We start from the raw sequence: 24,349 nt of genomic DNA, 5'->3' as shown, positions 1-24,349 counted from the left end.
AGAGCTAGGTGGCTAAAGAGGCCTACACCCTGGTTTAACGATGAGACACGTGCTATTAAGTGAGCCTGCAGGAGACTAGAACGTAAATGGCGAAAATCAAAATTGGAAGACTTTTTTTTAACCAATCTTTGCACAAGTCTTTATTGAAATACAAGCATGCTTTATCTGCTGCAAAAGCAGCATAACGCTCTCGCTTAACAAACATTAATAAACATCATCCCAGATATCTCTTTGACACTGTAACTAAATTTACTAGAAAGCAGCCGTCTATTAGCCGCACACCATTCATGGCTCATGAGTTTCTAGACTTTTTCTGCAATAAGGTTGATGAGATAAAATTCGTTTTTCAACTCCAGCTACTCCCGCAGATCTTGTCTTACCAAATTAATATCTATACAATGAGACACTGATAGTCCCTGTTATTACAGCTTTTGAGAGCTCTCTTGATACACTAACTAAGCTCATGCCAGCTTTTAAACCAACTACTTGCCTACTTGACCCTTGCCCCTACCAGCAAAGCTTTCCTGGGACTTGCGATGCTAGACATTGTTAATTTATCACTTACTACGGGCACTGTTCCTAGCAGTTTTAAGAGAGCTGTGGTTAAACCTCTACTTAGGAAACTGCACTTCGATCCAGGGTCTCTTAATAACTATAGACCAGTCTCTACAGAGTATTAGAGAAAGTTGTGTATCAACAACTTTGACCCATATAAAAGAAAATGATCAAAATTAACCTTTTAAATTGCCTTTCAAGCCCTGTCACTCCATTGAAACTGCTCTGACCAGAGTGGTGACGACCTTCTACTAGCTATGGACTCTGATTCCACCTCTGTGCTTCTACTATTGGACCTCAAAGCAGCCTTTGACATCAGTGATCACTGTATACTATTAGACAGAATAACTTTTAATTTTAGTGTCTCTGGCTTAGCTCTCCCAAATTAAGTCCTACTTATCTGAAGAACACATTGTGTCTGCTATAATATTAAATCAAAATTCTCTGACAATAAACATGGCGTACCTCAGGGCTCAGTTCTTGGCCCTCTGCTTTTCTCTCTTGATAATTCACCTCTTGGCTAAATTCTACAGAGTCATGGAATAAATTTCCATTGTTATGTGAATGATACTCAGCTGAATCTGTCCATAAGGCTAAGTTCATCCAGGTCTGTAGTAGCAGCTCAAATATGAGCCAATCAGTGCATTAAAAGCAGGCCTGTAATTCTAGCTTTGCCTCGTTGGTCCATTTCTTCACAGTCTTGACCACAGGCTTAGAAGATCACAGTTTCTGCCTGTAAATCGGGAGAAGATGAACCAAACACGGGGGACAGAGTAATAAGCGCCTTTAATATGGTGTAGCAATGATGCAGTGTGTTTTTGTCCCTGGTGGGACACTTTATTTGCCATCAGTATTTTGGCACTTCACAGCTGAGGTTTGCTTTGTTATATCCTTGCTCAAAAACAATGAGCAAAGAGTCTGGGTGTTTATGCTCCATGTTTATTATCTGGTCGGGCAGATTATGTAATGCCTCACTAACATGGGCCTGAGGTGGGATGTAAACACCAACCAGAATAAAGCAGGAAAACTCTCGTGGTGAATAAAAAGGTTTACAGTTAATGAAAATGGTCTCTAAATGAGGGCTGGATGACTTCTTCAACACTGACAATCTGTACACCAACCTTTGTTTCTATAGGTCTTGATGCATGCTAAATAATCCAGGTAAGAAAATCAAAGAAGGTTGAACCAACTAAGTGACATCTTCAGTTTAGACTGAAGATGTAATTTTGTGTTATTCGTCCGTCGCGATGACGAGGACCATCTAGTCATCCTGTGATGGATGACTGATGACTTGCACAATGATTAAAGTGAGAAAGAGTTGCGCATCTTCAGCCCCACTCTCTTGTCTGAGACCACCTACTACCAGTGGCAAGACCAAGCAAGACGACTGGCAATTGAGAGGGATGCAGATTTTTTCTCAGGGTTTCTTCCTGAAGCCTTTCCCGTATATGAGTATACCCGCAAGGCAGCGGAGGTTTAAATCAGAGTTTTCCTTCTCCTAAATGAACTGCCTGACAAGGCTAACGAGCTTCATCTACCCGGATTTGAAATCAGAGTTGTCCTTCTCCTAGATTGGCTGCCAACCAAGGCTAACAAGTCCAATTGACCCACCCAGTTATACCGCCGGGTGGGTCGATTGGACATCACTCAACGAAGATGTCACTTAGTTGAGTGATGAAACATATCTGTCAAAAAACGTTGTATGCAGATGAACCGGTTCAACCTTCTTTAACTTTGTTTATATAGGAACAGATTCCGCCTCCCCATTTCCCCCCATTAACTCCATTTCACGGTCAGCTCGGAGGAGTTGGAAGTGCGGCAGATGGAGTGTGCTGTCTGGTATATGCTCACCAAGCCGGGTTTCAGTGAGGCACAGGGCAGCAGATCTGGAAAAGTCTGAGTTTATTCCATTGAGGAGCAACAGTTCGTCCACCTTGTTGACCAGAGAGTAGATATTCGCCAGGTGGATTTACGGGAGCCTGGTTCGAAATCCCTGCTATCGTAGTTTAGCATTCCAGCTTGCTTCCCCAGTCGTCAACTCCGGCGAAACACATACACAGCTGCTGCTCCTCCAACTAAAAGCTCGGTAAAACTTTCTGGGTCAATGGGAAATGGCAAAAAGAATTGACTCGTGGATAGTGGGGGGTTTAAAAGTTCTTCCATGTTGAATTTGATCACAGACTGAGAGCTGGAAACTAAATGAATAAACAAAAACAGAAAAACTACCAGAGAGCGCAGGACTGAGGCTGCTGTCTGCGGTACCATCTTAGATGATGATATTACATTAAAGCATTGTATTGTATTGTATTATATTGTACTATTGTATTGTATTATTACATTATAGTACTGTATTACTATATTAAGTATTTTATTTGTCAGTGTCTAAATTGAATAAATTAAGATGAACATAATATTTGAGATTTTAAGTATTTGTGACATTGTTTGTGTAATGGCAACCATCCAGCCTGCAGAAGCGGACTTCTGTTTGTCTTGTGGTTTACGGATGAACTGACTGGATGTTATTCTCTTAACTGGAGTCTGGGGAACAAAAATAGTCCTATTTACTTTATTAATGAATTGACTTAATTATTATTACAATAAAAAGCAACAGGTGGCTTTATAACAATATATTAGATATAGAAATCTACATTTTTGGTGAAACTCACAAAAGCTGAAATTATAAATAACTTCCACTTGATGTTGCCTTTTCATAGATTGAAGCCTGCATGTCCCAGAGGAAGTTGTAGCTATTCAGACGGTTATTGTTTTGGAATAGAGCTGATTAGATCTGCCCTCAGTAACTGAATTTAAAATAACCAGTAAAATTTTTAATTTAGACTTAGACTGCTTTTATTTGTCATTACCTTATATGCATGTCGCATACATACAAGGGAATGAAATTACGTTTCACAAGGACCTCAGTGCCACATAAAAATAAATAATACACAATAAATATTAAAAACAAAAAGTGCATTGAAAACAAGAATTACATCACAGACCTAAACATCACAAGCGCACCTGATACGGACAGTGAGTAAGACGGTCAAAAAGTCATTTTATGGAATTTCTCACATTTATAAAGAATCAAATGTCATGAAAATCCGTTCAGAAATAAGCGAGTTACAGTCGATTTTGTTGTGAAGTCTGCATCTCTCAATACAATGAATCACATACACTGCCACCTACTTGATGCTTGTGTTAGAACTAAGGGTTGACCAATATGGGGGTTTTTTTCAGGTCCGATACCGATTATTGGTAAGTTGTGACGACCGATATTTGACGCCGCTATTCGGTTGCAGTAAATGTAAAAAATGTTGTGCCAAAATTTACAGCAACACAAACCCCAACACAAGGCTGCTTTTAAATAAACATATATTTGATTGAATTTTGTGTAAAAAAAACAAAAAACAAAATATTTGAAAAAATAAAGTGCATGATGTTCAAGGCACTAGATAACAATCTGAGTGGAATTCTTTTTTAATTAAAAATAAATAACTTCCAAAACATGAAAATGGAATGAATTAAACAGCATGGACACCAGGAAGTAAACTTTGATCAAACTGAATAATTATAATATTAAAATAATTCCACATAAATTGGTTAAAGTGCTCCCAGCAGGCTTTGACTGAACTGAATGGAAAAATCTATACATTAGTGTCATTATGTTCCCTTTCTCTTCTCTTTAAAGTGATAGTTTGGGTTTTCTGAAGTGAGGTTGCATGAGGTACTTATCAATAGTCAGTGTATTACCTACAGCAGATGGGAGTCTGTGCGCTCCCAGTTTGGAGATTCAGCAAGAGTAGCCGGCACGGAAGTTGAGGAATGGGACAGACAAAACCCTCCCATGTGTTTTTTTGCCCCCCCACCACCACGATTCAGTTATATACGAATTTGGAACATTCATTTACAGCCCTACCAGTTTAACAAAGAGTTGGCCTTTGCTCTCTCCCTTTATGAAAGTTTATGACAGTTTTTAAAAGCAACTGTCAATAATGTATTTTGCCAATGCTGAGAAGGTTTAAAGAGTTTTGCAAAATTCAGCAATGCCTTGAAAAATGTTCAGGTGAGTTACAGCTATATAAAAGGTAATATAAGCATCATTTTGAAGTTTATCTTCATAACCTTGCTCCTATGCAGCGAAATTTGATTGCTGCATTTATTGGAGTGTCTAACAGATTTTACTCCTGATAATGCCGTAGTTATGCTTTTGAACACACACCCTGACCATTCTTGCTTGCCGTTTTACAAGTTTCCCCTTTCTCCTCTTTTCACATCTCTCCTCTTCATGTGATTCTTTCAAAACCTTTTTTCTGTATGTAAGGAAATAATAAACATTTTCAATATGTGATTTAAAAGAAAAAAATATTGGCTTGGCTGATAAAAATATGCCGATAATGATAAAATGAAAAATGACAAATATCTAAGCCAATAATCACTCGATCCCTAGTTAGAACAGCCAGTAAGTCACGCTTCTGTCATTTCTGGCACACAGAACTGCGAGACAAAGTGGCCAAAAATCAAGAGTGGAACTTACAAATGCAAATCCCGTGGTACAGTTTTGCGAGTATGAAATTACAATTGTGATTTCTTTTATTTTTTTGGACCCCCCCCCCCTTTCTCCCCAACTGCACCCGGCCAATTACCCCACTCTTCCAAGCCATCCCGGTCATTGCTCCACCCCCTCTCCCGAGCTGGGGAGGACTGCAGACTACCACATGCTTCCTTGAGTCACCAGCTTGCAATTTGTTTTAAATGCTGTTTCGCAAGTTGTGAATTACAGTTGCGATTAGTCTTTCCCTTTTAAAGTTCACCGTTTACAAGCGCAAACCATATTCTGCACTTCTTTGTAGTATATAAGGCACGATTCTAGCGTCATAGATATTACTGTATAAACCAGATGCTCAGCTGATGGATAGAGCTTCACAAAAATGGCACCAAAACAAGCTATCAATCAATCAATCAATCAATAATCAATCTAGTTGCATTTTAATAAATATACCCAGATAGTAGCCACCTCAATTCTTAGTAATGTACCTTCTACGGTCATCTTGGCAAGTTCGGGCACCTCCACATAGAAATTCTTGCGGTAAGACTCATACTGAATCTTCTGGTGGTCCACGGGCTCCAGGACCTTCCTCTGTTTGGTCTGGTAACCTGTGAGTGCTGTCTGCAGGTCCACCTCTTCTTCTTCTGATGAGTACTGCAAAATACATCACACAAGACAAGAAATAAGGATATGAGGGGTATGAGCAATAATCAAACAATAAAAGGTAGGTGAAATAAAAATTATTTCAGGTATATTTGTAGGAGTAATAAAAATTATCACATCGAACAGTCTGAGTGAAATACATACTCAACATTAAACAATGTATGTGTGGAAGTAACAGAAATTACTCCAGCAAAGGGATAAATGTAATGAAACACTCATCCCTCACCCTCCTTTTCAATCCATATGAAATTTTAATCTCACCGTTCTTCAGTTCACATTTATTCTATCACCTTTACATTTATCATTTTTGTTACTACCATCCTCACTGCCTTAAATGATAAATTAAGATAAAGACTGGTGATGGTTAACTATTAAAACGAACAGCATTAATAAAATGCTGTGTTTGCAAGCATTTTTAAATCATTTAAACTTACTGTTAAATAGAACCTTTTCCAGGTATTGATTTAACAAAATTTTCCCAAACTCAGCGAGTAATGTACCCACTACTAGTATCAGTGAACAACCTTACGCTTGGTCTACAGTCAGAATGTGATATCTCTACACTTTAATGAAATACAGAGTGAAAATGAAAACCTATGGCTATATATAGTTCAAGATGAGGCATGTTATGAATGTGCTGAAGCTGTATAGCGAGAAAAGCTCATTAGGACTTCTGTTCACAATGACAGAAAAACCCTAAGAGAAATGAGCGTTGCTTACCCTCTTTCCCTGACAGAGCACTTGTGAGAAAAGCCAGATGATTCTTAATGTCCCATTTGTGACAGGGACACATGAATTTCTAATGATAGGATTTGAGGTGCTGTGTGGAGTATGTGTGAGGACTTGTGTCTAAGGTGCAATGATTCACAGTTAAGTTACACTTTCAGATTAATCAAATATGGCACGGCTAATTCAAGGAATATAAAATGTACCAAACATTTCCATGGGCTGTTAGCTTATCATATTAAGGACCTGTAAGAAAATTTTTAGGCATTTCTTAGAAAACTGAGAGCGTTTTTGTATCGCTATATACTAGGAAGCTACCATGCAGTCTGCTGCAAGAGTGACGTGTGCCGTCACAAAGACTGAATGCTGAAAAAATAAACTGATGTCCTCTTGGATGAACTGGTGGAAAGTGTACCCAAGGAGGAGAGAGTGGTGATTAGAGCGGACATCAATGGGCATGTTGGTGAAGGGAATAGAGTTGATGAGGAAGTGATGGGTAGGTATGGTTGTCAAGGAGAGGAATGTAAAAGGACAGATGATGGTGGATTTTGCGAATAGGATGGAAATGGCTGTGGTGAATACATATTTCAAGAAGCGGGAGGAACACAGAGTGACGTATAAGAGTGGAGGAAAGTCCACACAGGTGGACTATATCTTATGCAAGAGGTGCAATCTGAAAGAGATTGGAGACTGCAAGGTGGTGACAGGGGAGAACCTAGCTAGGCAGCATCAGATGGTGGTCTGTAGGATGACTTTGGAGATCAAGAAGAGAAAGCAAGTGAAGGCATAGCCAAGGATCAAATGGTGGAAGTTGAAAAAGGAAGACTGTTGTGTGGCGTTCAGGGAGGAGCGAAGACAGGCACTGGGGGGTAGTGAAGAGTTGCTAGATGGCTAAGCATGTACTGCAGAAATGGTGAAGGTGATGGCTAGGAAGGTAATTGGTGTGTCATCTGGACAGAGGAAGGAAGACAAGGCAACTTGGTGGAATGAGGAAATACAGAAATGTAGTATACAGAGCAAGAGGTTGTCAAAGAAGTGGGATAGTCAGCGAGATGAAGAAAGTAGACAGAAGTTTAAGGAGATGTGGTGTAAGGCGAAGAGAGGGGTGGCAAAGGCAAAGGAAAAGGCATATGGTTAGTTGTATGCAAGGTTGGACACTAAAGAAAAGAGAAAAGGACTTGTACCGATTGGCTAGACAGAGGGAGTGAGCTGGGAAGGATGTGCAGCTGGTTAGGGTGATGAACGATAGGGATGGAAATCTGCTGACAAACTAGGAGTGTGTTGAGAAGTTGGAAGGAGTACTTTGACGGGTTGATGAATGAAAGAAGTTTGGATGATATGGGGACTGAATCATGAAGTGCGGTGGATTAGCAAGGCTGAAGTGAGGGCAGCTATGAAGAGGAGGAAGAATGGAAAGAATGGAACGTAATATAAGCTAGGTTAACAGGAGAGGTGATGATTACTGAGCAGTAGTATGGTTTCATGCCACGAAAGAGCACGACAGACGTATGTCATGCTTGCTTTGAGAGTATTGATGGAGAAGTATAGAGAAGGTCAGAAGGAGTTACATTGTGTCTTTGTGGATTTAGAGAACGCATATGACAGGGTGTCGAGAGAAGAGGTGTGGTATTGTATGAGGAAGTCGAGAGTGGCAGAGAAATATGCAAGTTTGGTGCAGGATATGTATGAGGGCAGTGTGACAGTGGTGAGGTGTGCAGTACGAGTGACGGATGGGTTCAAGGTGGAGGTAGGATTACATCAAGGATTGGCTCTGAGCCCTTTCTTGTTTGCAATGGTGATAAGACAGTTGACAGACGAGATCCGGCAGCAGTCTCTGTGGACTATGATGCTTGCAGATGACATTGTGATCTGTAGTGAGAGTAAGGAGCAGGTTGAGGAGAGCCTGGAGAGGTGCAGTTATGCACTGGAAAGAAGAGGAATGAAAGTCAGTGCGAGCAAGACGGAATACATATGTGTGAACGAGAGGGAAGACAGCGGAATGGTGAGGATGCAAGGAGTACAGGTGGCAAAGGTGGATTACTTTAAATACTTGGGGTCAACTGTTCCAAGTAAGTGGAGTGTGAAATGGAGGTGAAGAAGAGAGTGCCAGCAGGGTGGAGTGGGTGGAGAAGAGTGTCAGAATTGATTTGTGATAGAAGGGTACCAAGCAAGAGTTAAAGGGAAGGTTTACAAGATGGTAGTGAGACCATCTATGTTGTGTGGTTTGGAGACAGTGGCACTGACGAAAAGACAGGAGGCGGGGCTGGAGGTGGCAGAGTTGAAGATGTTAAGATTTTTGTTGGAAGTGGCAAAAATGGACAAGATTAGGAATGAGTATATTAGAGGGACAGCTCAGGTTGGACAGTTTGGAGACAAAGCAAGACAGGGTGAGATTGAGATGGTCTGGACATGTGCGGAGGACAGATGCTCGGGACAGCTGTCCTTTGTCTCATGACCAACCTTTCCACAAACTCTTGTACAAGTCTGTGAATCCATTTGGAAGTTATACACCTTATTGTGATAGGCCACTCCCATTGCCATGCCCCCTTTTGGCGCACGCGCACACACGCACGCACGCACGCACACACACACACACACACACTTGACCTCCATGCCAAATTTTAGCCTCCTAGGGCAAGAACTGTGGCCGCCAAAAATTGGAGAAATTTTTGCGGACTGACCGACTGATTGACATAGCGAGCTATAGAGCTGCTGGCCGCAACTAAAACTTATTTGATGGACTAGCCTACAATCCCAGTGCTTCAAATCTTACTTGCAGTGAAGCTTTCATGTGCAGAGTCTGTGTGACCTCAGAGTATTTACATTAGCGATCCAAGGGATCTCTCTAAAGTGGTTGAAATAGTTTCAATGGGGGACATTCATGAAACTGGCGATGATGAATGAATTCTGCTTTAAAACGGACTTTTGGAGAGAGACCTTAGTTGCATGAGCTCTTTATTTTCAATCAATCCCCATAAATTTATATCACATTCCATCTTCCCAACTAGGTTTTCACGATGCGATTCCTTTTCCTTTAAAAAGACCACACACGGCATCTCACCCACAACTGAATAAATGACCTGACTCTGCTCTTTTCAATATACTGGGTTGCGAAAGCAACACTGCTTGAGTTTAAATGAAGAAAAAAATCTCACCTCCATTGCATCCTGGTCATTCTCCATCAGCTCGCCTTTCTTCTTGTGGGTGTGAGGGCCTTTCTTGGTTTTAACGACGGTCACGACTTTCGTTACCATCATTCCTCCCTTCTATTGAAATTGAAACAAACTTTAACTAGAGTAGTGATATACTACACTAGTAAGAAAATTATATGAACAGAAAAGTTGGACAACAGAAGTTATGACACATGGGCAAAAGACAAGATAGTAATGCAATTTAAACCAGGATCAGGCGGCCTTATTCACAACATAAAAGCATAAATCTGCATTTGAATTTCAACAAGGGTGTACATTTTGAAATAGATGAGTTAAGACTCCAGTTACAGTTTCAGTACTGTCTTAAATGTTTTTTGTCGTTTTTTTTTTTTTTTTTTTTTGTGCCAAAAATTTTGATTTCGGTGCATAGCGCACAGTGCAGACAGGCCACAAAGTACAAATTAAAGTGGGTTTATGGCCACAAAGTCCACCAGTTTGAATGCCCGTACTAGCTGGGAAAATTTGGCTGAGAAAAGGGAACTTCCTCACAACTAATTGCCAAGGTGCCCTTTGGCTTAACACTGAGTTCCCTTGAATGAATTAAGGTTAATAAATAGATTTAAATAAAAAGACCACCGCCTGTTTGTACAGCTTGCAGTGAAATTTCCAATATAATTCAATTACAAAACGATTATTCACATAGCACTTTTCAAAAACAGGGTTTACTTAACAGTTGTACAAATCAAAGAACATAATAAAAGGGATTGGCTAACTATCAAATAACTATTCTAATCTGACAAGAAGCAGCACGTGAAGCTGGGGAAACACATTTGACTCCCGGACCAAGCACCGGTTGCCCTCAAGGCTGTATCCTTTCCCCTCTACTCTTCTCCCTGTATACAAACAGCTGCACCTCCAGTAACCAGTCAGTCAAGTTCCTTAAGTTTTCTGATGACACCACCCTCATTGGGCTCATCTCCAGTGGGGATGAGTCCCGCCTACAGGTGGGAGATTGAACATCTGGTGTACTGGTGCAGTGGTATTTAGAGCTCAACGCTCTAAATACCACTGAAAGTACTAGGGCTGGGCGATATGGACCAAAAATTATATCTCGGTATTTTTAGGCTGAATAGCGATACACAATATATATCTCAGTATTTTCTACGAAGTGAGCTAAATGTTCAGTTGTAAGTGAAAGCCAAATTTGAGATGTCACAAGCATTTTTATTAAAACAGATCAAAAAGATCAAAATAAAATGCAAAGACAGGGTTTCCCTCTCTGTTTTAAAATATACAGCTACACAATATATCAACATGTAAATGAAAAAGTATCTAAAATAAATAGTCTATATTAAATAAAAATAGGCCTATCTCTGAGAACGCAAACCGCATTCCAAAATGGTCATTCAAAGTTTAATAACTTTGAGGAAAAAAAGATACAGACTGCCACTCGCTGAATTCCCCTAAACTTGCATATATTTAAATGATTTAGATCAATTGCACAAAAAAAGTTATGATAAGATCTACCTAAAATGACCATGAGCGGCCACTCGTAATTTGCATGTGATCGTGCGCATCATGTCACTTTTTATGACATGTTTTGGTCACATCATTTCCTTTGCAAAGTTCACTGCTCTGTCCTAGAAAAAAAACTAGCGTTCTCCGGTGCAGAGAAATAGTCTACATTTGATTTTTGATTATTGCCATCATGTCTTGACGCTTGTTTGAAAAATAGTATTAAAAGTTGTTAAAATGTTAATTTTGGTGTCAGTTTCATAACAGACATACTAACATACTATGTAATGCATTCATATCTCAATTGGGTATTTAGTAGTTTTTAAGTTCCGGTCGTTGTTTGGGACTGTTTCAATATTTATTTTCAGTTCTTTTTTACGTTTCATGTTTATAGGCCTTTCTACGTTTGTTAGATTAGCAATATGTGTTTTCCGTTTTGTTTTTCAGGTAATATTTTCACTTTATCAATTTTGCTATTCAAGTTCGACCATGTTTCTCTGAAGTTTAAATTGTTTAAAAATAGTATTATAGTTGTTAAAATGTTAATTTTGGTGTCAGTCGTTTCCTAACAGACATACTAACATACATAGTGCATTAATATCTCAATTGAGTATTTATCTTGACAGAATATAGACTTTAAACACCAGCCATCAATTTGACCGCCCATGGTCATTTTAGGTAGGAGGGAAATCCCAGTCATTCTAGTGTTAAGAAACGGGTTACGTATTTTAACGCAACATCAACTATATTGATATAAACGGTATTGTCTCATCCTATATCGTGTTTGAAAATATACTGACATAACGTAAAAAGTCGATGTACCGCCTAGCCCTAGAGAGTACCTAGTCCTACCCGCCCCCATCAGTGTCTGTGGCTCCCTAGTTGACACTGTGGAATCCTTCCGCTCCCTGGAAACCATCATCACCCAGGACCTCAAATGGGAGCTGACCAAGGCAAAGTAGAGGATGTACTTCCTGTGGCAGTGGAAAAAGTTCAACCTGCCAAAGCCAATGATGGTGCACTTTCACACCGCCATCACTGAGTCCATCCTCACCTCCTCCATCACTATCTGGTATGCTGCTGCTACTTCCAAGGATAAGGGCAGACTGCAGCATATCATTCGCTCTGCTGAGAGGGTGATTGGCTGCAACCTCCTGTCACTCCAGGACCTGTACGCCTCTAGGGTACTGGCGCAGGAGAGATCCTGGCCAACCCTTCCCACCCAGGCCATGGTCTCTTCAAAACACTCCCCTCTGGCAAGAGGCTATGGTCTATATAAACCAGACACTCACGCCACAAGAACAGCTTCTTCCTTTCAGTAGTAGGCCTTTCTAACAAGTCCCCAGACACAGAAAGATCCTGACACTGCCACACACCCACTCCCCACCACCTTTTATCTTCGCTACTGTGCTCTCTGTATATGGACACTTTGCATAAAACCTGCACTAACCGGTAAAATAACTGTTATTCTGTAAATAACTTCTTACAATTCTCATTTAACTTTCTGTAAATATAGCTCCTGCCAACCAGTACCGGGCATCAGAAGCTGCCACGTGGTCTCACGTTCAACTTTGAACCGGTGTTGATTGCAACTTACTTTTATTTTACCTTGTATACATATTTTATTTATCCATCATCCGAACCGCTTACCCTGCTCTCAGGGTCAAGCGGATGCTGGAGCCTATCCCAGCAGCCATTGGGTGGCAGGCAGGGAGATACCCTGGACAGGCCGCCAGGCCATCACAGGCCGCACGCACGCATGCACGCACCTAGGGACAATTTAGTATGGCCGATTCACCTGACCTACATGCCTTTGGACTGTGGGAGGAAACTGATGCTATTTACTGTTAATTTTTCCCTCTTGTACCACCATACCAGTCCAAATTCCTTGTATGTTCTTGTACTTGGCAATAAATTCGATTTTGAAAGAAATAAAAGCCATACAAAGTTTAAAAACTTTGTGTTTTTAGAAGAGATTTAACAGAAAATAATGAAGAGGTTAGTCTGACCTCCTCAGGTAAACTGCTCCAAAGTGTAGGAGACCTGATATCAAAGGCACGGTCACCTGCACATCTGAGCTAAGACCTCAGAAATATGAGAAGGGACTAGACTGAGGATCTCAGCCTGAATGCCAGCTCATTTGGGCTTATAAGCTCAGCTATGTACTCTGGTACCTGTACCTTGAAAATTATTGATACGGTTTTCAAATCAGTTCTAAAGTTAACTTTAAAATGTTGCCTGTGTTTTGTGGCCTTATAGGCAGTCTGGTTGGATTGAAGGGTTGTGTAGGCTTAAGGTGATGCATAAGTCACAAATGCCAACCTTGTCGTTTCCTTTCATGGCTCCCATGTTGAACTTCTTCACCTCCTCTTTCACCTCCTCCATGTAGGCATCGAGTGGATCAATATCATCCTCCTCGGCCTCCTGCTCCATGGGCATCTCCTTCTCCTCTCCCTCCTCCTTCTTCTCTTCCTTGATCTCCTTCTTCTCCTTCTTCTCCCCTTGCCCCTCCCCCTCCTCATCCTCTTCTCCCTCTATTGGTGTTGGCCCATCATCATCATCATCTGCAATAAGAGGATCCGAACAATAGGGCTCAAAAGTAATAAAAACTAGAAACACTTTGGTTTTTAAAGTTTTGATCAGTGAAAATGATGGTAAAAACTAAATCGACCCTGGTCATAAATTCAACATTTGTACCATTCTGAGGAGGAAAACATTATTGCCAGGTTTACTAATTACTATGACGGCTGAGTAGTTTAAAACATTAAAGACAAAGAAATGTGATCCAAGTGGCAAAACTAGTGGTTCAAATCGATCATGCTGCAGACCACCATGTTTCTAAGGTATTGTCTGCTTGCCAAATTTTTCGCAACACCTGAACTCAGTCCTGACTAACTAAACCCAGGTTCAAACACTTTTTTTTTTTGAGGTAGAAAAGAGCCTGAAACAGAAGCAGTGGGGAATACCTTTTTTTCTTTGAATGGCTCTCTGGGGTTTGGAGAGGTCAAACACGGCTGCAATTACCATCATCACCGAAGGTGTCGCTATGTTAAATACTTATGATCGTCAGGGTTTCACCGTTAAAACATTTTCTGTAAATGCAGGCAGGACCTTAGAGCTAAAATTAGTAGTGTAACTCCTTTCTCACTAGGGGTGTAGAATCAGTCAGCTCATTAGTATTGGCCAATAATTGCTTAAAATATTCAGGAGAGATCAAAATTATGCCTGATATGTCACACTAATATGACATAAAATACATGCCAACAGTGACTACAGGCCTTGATGGAAAGACAGGTCATAGTATACAGCCTAAAAAGAAACATGGGCCCTTTTGATATTTACTAAAAATTGTTTTTACTTGAGCGTGATGGTCAGCATCTTACAGGGAATTCCTTTATAGTTGGTATTGCAGAGAAACGAAAAAGTGTATATCGTCAAGAATTTCAATATTGTACATCCTTATTTCTCACCATCGTCATCCTCCAAGCTCCACTTCTTTCCCTGTTTCATCTCCTCAAGCTCTCTCTTGATCTCTCCAATGTTCTCAATGGCCTTCTTCCTCTGCTCTTCTCGCCATTTCTCCACTCGCTCTTTCCTCTTCCTCATCTCCTCCTCCAGCTTGTTCTGGTCAAAGTCTTGCTGCATGACAAAAAACAGAACACAAGAGGTTTAACTGCAATATGTTTTTTGGGGGGGTAGATGGGGGCAGCGGGTTAAACCCAGATTTATATTTCATTAACAACCCACAATTCACAAATATGTTGGTATTTGTGTCTTGGCATAGCCAAGCTTGGATGTTGAATGAATGAACCCATAATAGTTGAATAAAAGAGTAATAATTGAAGTAATACTCTGCCAAAAGGTTCATCTGATGTTGTTAGCTTAGACTTTCTTTGCACCATGTTTCGGTAAAAGAAAAAGAAAGAAAAAAACCCCAACAACTTTACAAATTAAATCATGGAAATACCCTTTTGGATCATAATGCATAATGTCAACAATACACAATCTCTCTTTAACTGACTGCATTAAATGTATTGACCTACATTTGTCCTTATTTTCTGACCACAGGTTGACCTACTTTTCTGACCACTGGTTGACCTACGTTTGTCCTATTTTCTGACCACAGGTTGGTGACCCCTTTTGGCAATTTTAAGTAGATGAGCTAAACTTACATCTTCAACCTTCTCATCTTCTTTTTCTTCTTTTGCCTTTTTCTTTTCTGCCAAGGCATCCAGGTTGTCTTTTTCCTTGCTTTTAGATCTGTTAAAAACAAACAGAAGAAGACTGGCGGTAATGGGGTTTCATCCTCAGCAGTGACATATGAAAATGGAAAAAAAGAACATGAGCTAGGCTTCATCAGTACACGACTGATGATGTGTTATTGCAGTAATAATCTTGCTGCAAGAAAGCCAACACAAAATAGTGTAGAGTAAAAAGAGTAACATGGTCCATTAAGGCCTGTAATATATACTCTGAATGAACAATTTTATTGTTGAGGATATCTGAACATGCAGAGAACGTAACTGAAATCCCCGAGTATAACCACTCAAGATAGATATTGTCTGGCAGACCAGTTACTTGTTTTGTTTTTTGTTTTTTTGTTTTTTTTGCTTTTTCCTCCAATTGTACTTGGCCAGTTACCCTATTTTCCAAGCCGTCCCAGTCTCTGCTCCACCCCATCTGCTGATCCGGGGAGGGCTGCAGACCACCACATGCCTCCTCCGATACATATGGCGTTGCCAGTCACTTCTTTTCAGCTGACAGTGAGGAGTTTCGCCGGGGGGACGTAGCACATGGGAGGATCACGCTATTCCCCCCCAGTTCCCCCTCCCCCCTGAACAGGCGCCGCGACCAACCAGAAGAGGTGCTCATGCAGCAACCAGGACATATACCCACATCCAGCTTCCCACACACAGACACGGCCAACTGTGACTGTATGGACGCCCGACCAAGCCAGAGGTAACACGGGGATTCGAACCGGCGAACCCGGTGTTGGTAGGCAACGGAATAGACCGCTACGCTACCTGGACAGCCAGACCAGTTACTTTTTGTGGGAGTTAGACAGACCATATCAACAGGGCAGAAACACCCACAAATTACCGTGAAAGAGCTATAATGCCATGAAAATATCCATTATAAAATGTTGTATGGTGTGTCATTAGACAGCATATACATTTCTGAGGAATTAATTTGTGCCAGCAATTGCAATAATAAGGCTAAAATTCTATCCATGCTCGGGATTAAAAGACACCAATTCTGAACATGAGTTTTTTTGGTTTTAGACTCACTTTTCATCTGGTCTCCTGCTTTTTCCAGGGCTGGAGGATCGGGACCTGCGACCCCGGCTTCTGCTTCTCGATCTTCTCTTGTCCCGGCTTCTGGAGCGCTTCCTGTCCCTGCTCCTAGAACGCCTAGGGGGGAAAAAAGGAAAAAAAAGACCACTTTGAAAATGTGTATAAATGAAGACATCCATCAGCCAGGGCTTAGCAACTTCTACTTCTTCCGACTTACGCCGTCCCGCTAGGAACAACTCTGATGAAATACACATACATAATGCTAGATTAATACAAAGACATAACAAAAAAAGCATAGTCAAGGAAAATTGTGGCATGACATTATTGGGGAAACCGTAAAACCGGGTCATCTTATTCAAAATGACTGGATGGCAATGCATTTTTTTTTTATTCCTTTCTCCAAAATCAAATCTAAACGTCCTTAGTATACTCAACGAATTAAACTTTGTGGCAGACAACACTTTAAACTTGATAAAGATGCCATCAACACCACAACCATAGATATCCACTTAAACGTCAACAACACGCGCGCGCGCGCACACACACACAGACACACAAATCCTTCACTCCCACCCACCGGGGTCGTTTCCTGTCCCTGGATCGTGACCTACGGCGGTCTCTGCTCCGTGAGCGCTCTCTCCGATTACGGTCTCTGTCACGGTTAGCGGCCCGGTCGTCTTTCTTAGACCGTTTGTCCGGTGAGCGGCTTTTTGACCGACTGCCAGAACGGCCCCTGGACGTGGAGCGTTTCCTGTAATGTCTGTAAAATAACAGTAACTGCGGTTAGCAGAAATTCGGGATTTAAATAAAAAAACATAATAAAACAAAACAAACCCATTGGTGTTTGAAAAAATTGACTCTGGTTCCAAAACCACATTCGACAGTTAACGTCAAATGGACGGTTTCAGTTTGAGTTAGCTTACTTGTGTTAGCCGTCAAATTCACGGGTAACAAGCTAAAAATATCTAGAGAACAGGGAGAAATCTTACTCATATCCATGAATAAACGCAAGCACGTTAAAATACCTTGACTCCCGTCCCATGGTGAGTTTGTGCCTGGAGAAGTAATTGAAAACTCACTTTCTTTCAGGGAAACTATTACGGTTATGAAGCTGAGTATACGTCACAAAAGTGCGACGTGTTTAATCTGGATGTAGGCGCAACGTAAGAGCGTGTACCGCCTGTGGTGGGAGGTCAGAATTGCAACGGTGAAAAATAAATACCCGATAACAGACCTTAAAACTACGCGTGTGCACCAAAGCAGAAGCAACGTGAACTATTACCCAAGTCTTTATTTGGTTTGAAATGTTTTGTGTTATCCGTTCTAGTAAGATTCTAGGCATTACTGTTGCATTATTGTTGACACTGATTTAATAGTGAATTTTAAAATACAATATAAGACCCATCAAAAACACTGATAATTCAATAAATGAGCACAATTGCGTTTATAAACATTATCAAAAAAAAAAAAAACAAACAATCAAGTAAAGCCAACAAGTTGCAGTAAATAGCACTAACTGGTTTTCACAAAAAAGTTGCACAGACAAACTGAATAAATTAATTTGGATGAAATCTAGCGAATGGAGAGTCGTTATAACATCACAGTAATAGAGTTTATATGTATTAGTGAAGCAGGGACACACCAAAGCAAAATTTGACATTTCATCAGAATAACCCAACACATATGTACACAGACCCCACTGCCTAAAAACTGAATTGCAGTGACAATACACTTTCCAGTAAACCCAAAATATTCCTTCTCCAACGGACCGCACATTTCTACATGACATATAAATGTAATAACCTTACTGCGCATTTCATGATATAACGGTGCAAATAACACACCACATTCACTGTGTCCTGAGGGACAAAATGCATTTCCTTGCTTTATCATTGTAGATGAATAAATAAATTTTTTAAAAAAAAGTTCTTTCCACAAAGTAGTGTAGGTGGACCCTTCTGGACACTGTAAAAGAGCGAACAGTAAATTAAACCGAGAGCATGCTCTGGACTTGAAAGCTATATAATAATACCAATGAATTTCATGGACGTCTACCTGTTAAAGGCATAGTTCAAGATTTTTTTAAGAAGCCTGTCAAATTGATCACTAACACACGCAATCGAAAAAGCCATTCTCGTAAAAAGTGTGTGGGGGGGGGTTTTGGGATGTTGAAGGCTAAACACATCAGTGTATGAGTTTATGTTGCTAGCGTAAGTCAACAGGAATACAGAACTGCAAAGTTGCATATACAAATTTTAATCAGAGGCCATACCATAAGTGGGCGCAGCAGAGGGGACTAATAAACAGAGGACGCCACTGAAATGTCTTGAATTGAATCCCAACCAGCTTAAGGAGTTATTCTGTAGATTAACTGGTGCTCTCAACACCCTTTGTAAGGGGAATGGGTGAAAAGAGAACCCCCACAGAATTTAAGTCAAATTTCTAAGTCAATTTTATCCAGACCAGTTTCTTTAAAATGCCAATTCTTTCGAGGCCTTGTATGTAATAATCAATATTCTATAAGAGAGTTAATAATCCTTGTGGGTCCTGTATTCACTTTTAAAAGTAGCTACATTCTGCATTCTAACACCCGAGGTAAGCGTTTTTATGGGTGCCATGTGTAACATTTCAGCTTTCTGTCAACAAGGTGTGCTGAGTGGCAGTGATTTAAAAAAAGAGTAAATAACTCCATCCTCATTTTTCTGTATTGTGTGACACAAGAAACACGTTGGCCGGGTTGTTTTTTGTTTGATACTGCCCAAAGATTTAGACCACCGTCTTCAAACAAACTCATGTTTACACAGCACTTTTAAATTGCAGCTTGGGAGCTATAGTCTAGAATGGGCCTTTTTCAAGTGGATCCTCTCACAATGAGCACTACTGTATTGTACTAAGTGCCTGCCTGGTACTGCAACCACTCATTTTTGTTCCTAACCAGGACATATTTGAGAATGTTTTCTACAGACTCTTTGACCCCCTCCACCCCACAGTGTCTAATCCTTGGGCGTAAGACATGGCAATTACTTAATGAAGTGAAAATGTCTTTTACCATGATCAATTATTCAATGCATTGTGCAAAATGTTCAGGGTCTAGTATTCCGTTACCATTATCCCATGATATGATTTGCCCTTTGGACTTGATTGTTATTCAATTTTTGACATACCATGCATTTCACATCTCAGGGCCAAATGACATGTGTCAAGAGCCCAGGACCTGACAAGCACTAGTAGTCTTGTATGTTGGGTAGGATACTGTTTTTTTCTGTCCTTTGATGGTGGGGATTTTCCAAAGTTTTACAGCCATCTAATTTAACAGCAGAACTGGTTTTAGAATAGGGGAACCCTCAATCGTTGGTTAACTGCTCTAATGGATACTGCAGTATGTAACTGACTAGCCAACATCTAATATGACTAGTATTTGGCTGGACGTTTGGTGTTGGTGCTCCTTGAAGATGACATTGATTCACCATGAGACACATCCAGTCCCTGCTTATGTGCTTTCTGGAGGTAAGGAAGATGTAGAGACTCCAGTGTTCTCCATACATAAACTTTCTTTTGTGGCTTCCCCAATTCATATCAGACAGGTTAGCCCTGTCCCAGACACACAACTTGACAGCCCAACGTTGATTTGACACTTATAAAAAGTGCCAGTTGTATCTACAGGGAGAGTTGCACTCTAGTAAACGTGTTGCATTTTTGCTTATATATGATACATGTTTTCTTTATAGGCCTTACAAATTAATTTACCCTCCGGACGATAACTGGTGTCATACCTTCATTGTGCAATTATATTTTTCTATTATTCAACTCATGTTCCAGGGAGGGCGTCACCACAAATGATATAAGGATATGTAGGGAAATACTAGACCCTCTCATCACATCTATTTTGCCTTGTGCACTGGTACTTAATCATGTGCCATGGAGGGCCACGTGTAAGTGGATTTTCATAACAACACTACACCATTGGATTTCACAAATAAGCACAACTTCAACAGCATTTTAGTAAAATCAGTTGTTGTAGTGTTAAGCTGGAATGAAAACCTGCATGCACACGTCTGGCTCTTGCATGGAACATGATTTAGTACCACTGCCTCGGTGAAAGCTGAAGCACTGGCACAATGAGCACTAGTCTCATACATACAGCCCTGACTGAAGGGCAGAGTCAAGTTTCCTCCCCGTCAATCCAAAGCCTATGACAGCCTGCATAAATAAGCATGTCTTTTTTTTAAATAGGAGTGGGGGGGACAAGGACAGAAAGAAGGTTTTTGAGGTTGTCGCCGTTGATCAGGGAGTCTCTGAGCCTGTGAGTAACAAGATCTGGTGAGACAGAATGAAGGTGAAGAAGTAGACACAGAGGTCAGAGAAAACATCGCCCATCTTGCGGTAGGTGTCCATGGAGCGGTTTATGACCTCAGCTGGAATACCAGACAGCAACAGGGCAGCAGTTAGCACAGTGGTCTGGCTCTTCTTCTCAGCCTGGGGAGTAAAGGGGCAGGATTACATGTAATATGCAGAGATGAGGACATACAATTAAAGCAATATTTCACCTTTGAAATGATATGCAACTACAAAATACACATTACAGTTGTTGCTAACAGTTTTGCTCTCAGTAGTTTGACCTTGTACTACATCAATATCAGCTAGGTCTGCTTTAGCTTGACAGCATAGTGTGTGTGTGTGCGTGTGCGTGCGTGTGTGTATCAAAGTTCAGTCTAGTGTCAACTCACCTTTGGAAAATATTTGTACAACCCCATGTAAGCCAGTTCAAGGGTAAGAAATGGAGCAAATATTGACTGGAACAAAAGAATATGAAGAATATATCATTGTCATTTTAAAAACAATACCAATCACTCACAGCCCTGAACAAAAAGTGTGAAATGGTAAGTAAGGGAATATGGGTGCACTCCATCTGGCCTTGCCAGCATTGTCACATATTGCGAAGCAGAAAGGGTAGTGAAAACCTCTTAAACTGATGTAAACTGATGTAATAGCCGCCGTTGGCAGGTATTACATCGAAACCCTATCAGCTGATGATCAAACAATGGCAGACTGAGAAGAAGTTGGTGTAACGCTCCTTGTTATGGATGAGTTGCCTAAATATAAAATTGATTAAACCATGCCAAACCAAGGAAAAGAAAGGTGTTTTAACAGTCTCCATTGTATTGTATGCCATGCTGTTGGTATTTGTTGACATTAAATCCTGGATGTTCGAAAATTTTCTCAAATTCAATGATGATAAGTCTGAGGTCATTCTGTTCCGAAAATTCCATCAGCCCTTTCGGTACTAAACTTGGTGGTCTGTCAGGTAGTCTTAAGCAGGCTGCTTGGAATCTTGGGGTAATATTCAATGCTAACCTCAGTTTTGATAATCAGATCAAATATGTTGTTCAGTCATGCTCTCTCCAGCTCAAGCTAATCTCCAAAATTAGGTCATTTTTGTCAATTGCCGATCTGCAAAAAGTTGTACATGCTTTTCTCTATTCTCGGCTTGACTATTGTAATGCACGTTATTCTGGTATCAGCAAGGGCTTCCTCCATCATCTGCAGTTAGTACAAAATGCCAAGGGCATAAAGAAAGAGGCATGACCATATCACTCCTGTGCTTGCCTCCCTATACTGGCTCCCTGTTATATTTCAAATTCCACCCATCTATCCATTATCCAAACCACTTATCCTGCTCTCAGGGCCACAGGGATGCTGGAGCCTATCCCAGCAGTCATTGCCCGGCAGGCGAGGAGACACCCTGGACAGGCCGCCAGGCCATCACAGTATATTTCAAATTGATTTAAAAAATTTACTGCACACTTTTAAGGCTTTAAACAGTCTTGCTCCAACATACATTTGTCATTTATTGACCTGGTATATGCCCCCTCGACCATTAAGATATGCAGATGGAGCCCTGCTGGTTATTCCCAGGTCTCGGTTTATTACAAAGGGTGGTCGGGCTTTTGCTGTTACAGCCCGGACACTATGGAACTCTCTTCCTGTTGAACTAAGACGAACCAAGTCTCTAGCTTCTTCTAAATCGCGTCTTAAAACTTTTTATGAAATCTTTTACAAATGTTTGATATTTATTTTTATTCATTCATACCATTTTTATTTTTACTCTCACCTTGTCTGGTTTTATTTCTTTGTAAAGCATTTTGTAACATTGTTTTAGAAAAGTGCTATATAAATAGTTATTATTATTGGCACATATGGTTCTTTGTTTACTTGCCGCATTAGCTGTCAATATGGAAGCCATACCTATCCAGCACAAACTGTCAGGAGCACACCCATAGATACTGACACTGGTAAACTGGGACAATTCCATTTCAGAATTAACATGTCAGACGCAATCAAAATACTTTGATGTCCAACACATTTATATAGAAGGAATTCATCTGATAGAAGACAACAGATATTTCAATCATCCTGGTTCAATGACCCTAAACTTGTACTCTACTTCCATGTGTTGAACAACGGTTGAACAGCATTTAATCTAGGTGGCCATGAAGACTCATCACCTTTAATTGATATGGACAGTTGAAAAAAAGTGCCTATAGTGACCAAGCTCACCAGATACTTGCAGACAAAGACCCTGACAAAGATGGCAAGGAGGACGCTTCCGACGAGCCTGAAAACTCTAAAGGAATCAAATTCCTCTGTGTCAGAACCGCCACCCTGGGCTGGTTTCTCATTCGCCAGCTGGCTTCGGAGCTTCATAGTATCATCAAAACGGGACGAGTACTTCTGCAGGCCTCGGCGAGGGGATCCACTGGGGTCGTCCACTCCCCGCTCGCCCCTGGATCTCTGTCTGACTCCCGCATCGTCCTCCAGCAGGGGCTCAGTGCAGTCCGGCAGGGGGGAACCCCTCCTCTCCGGGGTGCTACTGTGTGAGTGGCTACTAAGAACAGAGGCTTCGGGGAGGAAGGGGGACGGTCTGGGCGAGGCTGAGGATGATGCAGGCCATGTCTCCGTTCTGTCAAGATCAAGATGGAATCTGGGCTCTGTTAGACGCCGGGAGGCCCCTGCTGCATGTCCAGTAATGAAAATTTGGGGCAAAAAGAGAAAGTAATAAAATAAAATTATTACCTCAAAGTACTAAATCTATGAAATGTAAGAACGTTTTTTGCTAAATGGTACCATTACAGAAATGGTCTGTAAACAATTAAATAGATTAGATTAAACAATAGATTAGATAGCGTGTAGATTGATGAGATCATGCAAATCAATACATCTTGGATGACGTAAAAGTGAAGCTGTAATGTTTGAACACGAATCGAGGAAAAATACGATTCTGATGACGGCCACGGCAAATAAGCTAACCATAACGACTTATAAAAGAAAGACACACTTGCAAAGCAATCTCACACTTGCAAACCAATGCAATTACAAATTACCATCGATTTCAGTGTCGTTTTTGGCAAAACCAACGATCCTGTTCATTCTGTCTTCTGAATTCATCAGCAATTTTCGCCTTCGTATCTCAGCTCTCCTTTGCGCCGCCGACAAGGTGCTTTTCTCCTCGGCACTCTTTTGATTATTAGAATTAGCTACGGTCGACTCCATCGTGAAATTATCACCCGAGAGGTCTAATCACACCACCTATAAAAGCGAGGTTCGTTCTGAATTATTAAGGCTATTAAGATCACAAATCCTCGGGTGGTCACATCACTTTACACAGCAGCTCAAAGCCTTCTTTATCTAACTGGGTGCGCACGGTGATGACATCATCAGGTGACGTTATTTTTCCTCCATTCTTTATTGAACAAATTTCCCTGTACACCGGTACAATCACAGACATCTAGAAAACAAAAATAAAAAGGCGACAAGTTTTTTTTTTTACATTTTACAATGCCAGAGTTTGTGTTATATGCAGCATATTAAATTCGTCTAGAAACTTAAAAGTCTTAATT

General features: G+C 40.8%; 2 protein-coding genes across 3 annotated transcripts in view; both read right to left on the bottom strand.

Annotated features, from left to right (window-relative positions):
- ddx46 (DEAD (Asp-Glu-Ala-Asp) box polypeptide 46) overlaps positions 1-17,582 on the bottom strand; it is a 38,736-nt gene extending 21,154 nt beyond the window's left edge. The window contains exons 1-8 of one of the 2 annotated variants that reach the window (XM_056285288.1): positions 17,477-17,582; positions 17,029-17,211; positions 16,446-16,568; positions 15,330-15,417; positions 14,628-14,796; positions 13,480-13,721; positions 9,646-9,756; positions 5,590-5,755 (exon numbers count right to left, since the gene is read on the bottom strand). In XM_056285288.1, coding sequence (XP_056141263.1) covers positions 5,590-5,755; positions 9,646-9,756; positions 13,480-13,721; positions 14,628-14,796; positions 15,330-15,417; positions 16,446-16,568; positions 17,029-17,211; positions 17,477-17,493 — 1,099 coding nt within the window. In that variant the 5' untranslated portion in view covers positions 17,494-17,582. The remainder of the gene's footprint in view (positions 1-5,589; positions 5,756-9,645; positions 9,757-13,479; positions 13,722-14,627; positions 14,797-15,329; positions 15,418-16,445; positions 16,569-17,028; positions 17,212-17,476) is intronic. The other variant, XM_056285289.1, reaches the window with a different exon arrangement.
- A 1,877-nt stretch (positions 17,583-19,459) lies between these two features.
- Positions 19,460-24,125, bottom strand: camlg (calcium modulating ligand). The gene is made up of 4 exons (XM_056285297.1): positions 23,834-24,125; positions 23,010-23,464; positions 21,179-21,244; positions 19,460-20,927 (listed from the first exon to the last, which is right to left on the bottom strand). The coding sequence occupies exons 1-4, from the start codon at positions 24,000-24,002 to the stop codon at positions 20,736-20,738; spliced, it is 882 nt and encodes a 293-aa protein (XP_056141272.1). The 5' UTR covers positions 24,003-24,125; the 3' UTR covers positions 19,460-20,735.
- Positions 24,126-24,349: the final 224 nt, after the last annotated feature.

Source organism: Lampris incognitus, chromosome 8 (assembly GCF_029633865.1).
Source record: "Lampris incognitus isolate fLamInc1 chromosome 8, fLamInc1.hap2, whole genome shotgun sequence".
Taxonomy (NCBI): Eukaryota; Metazoa; Chordata; class Actinopteri; order Lampriformes; family Lampridae; genus Lampris; species Lampris incognitus.
This window is presented reverse-complemented; position numbering and strand designations above follow the sequence as displayed.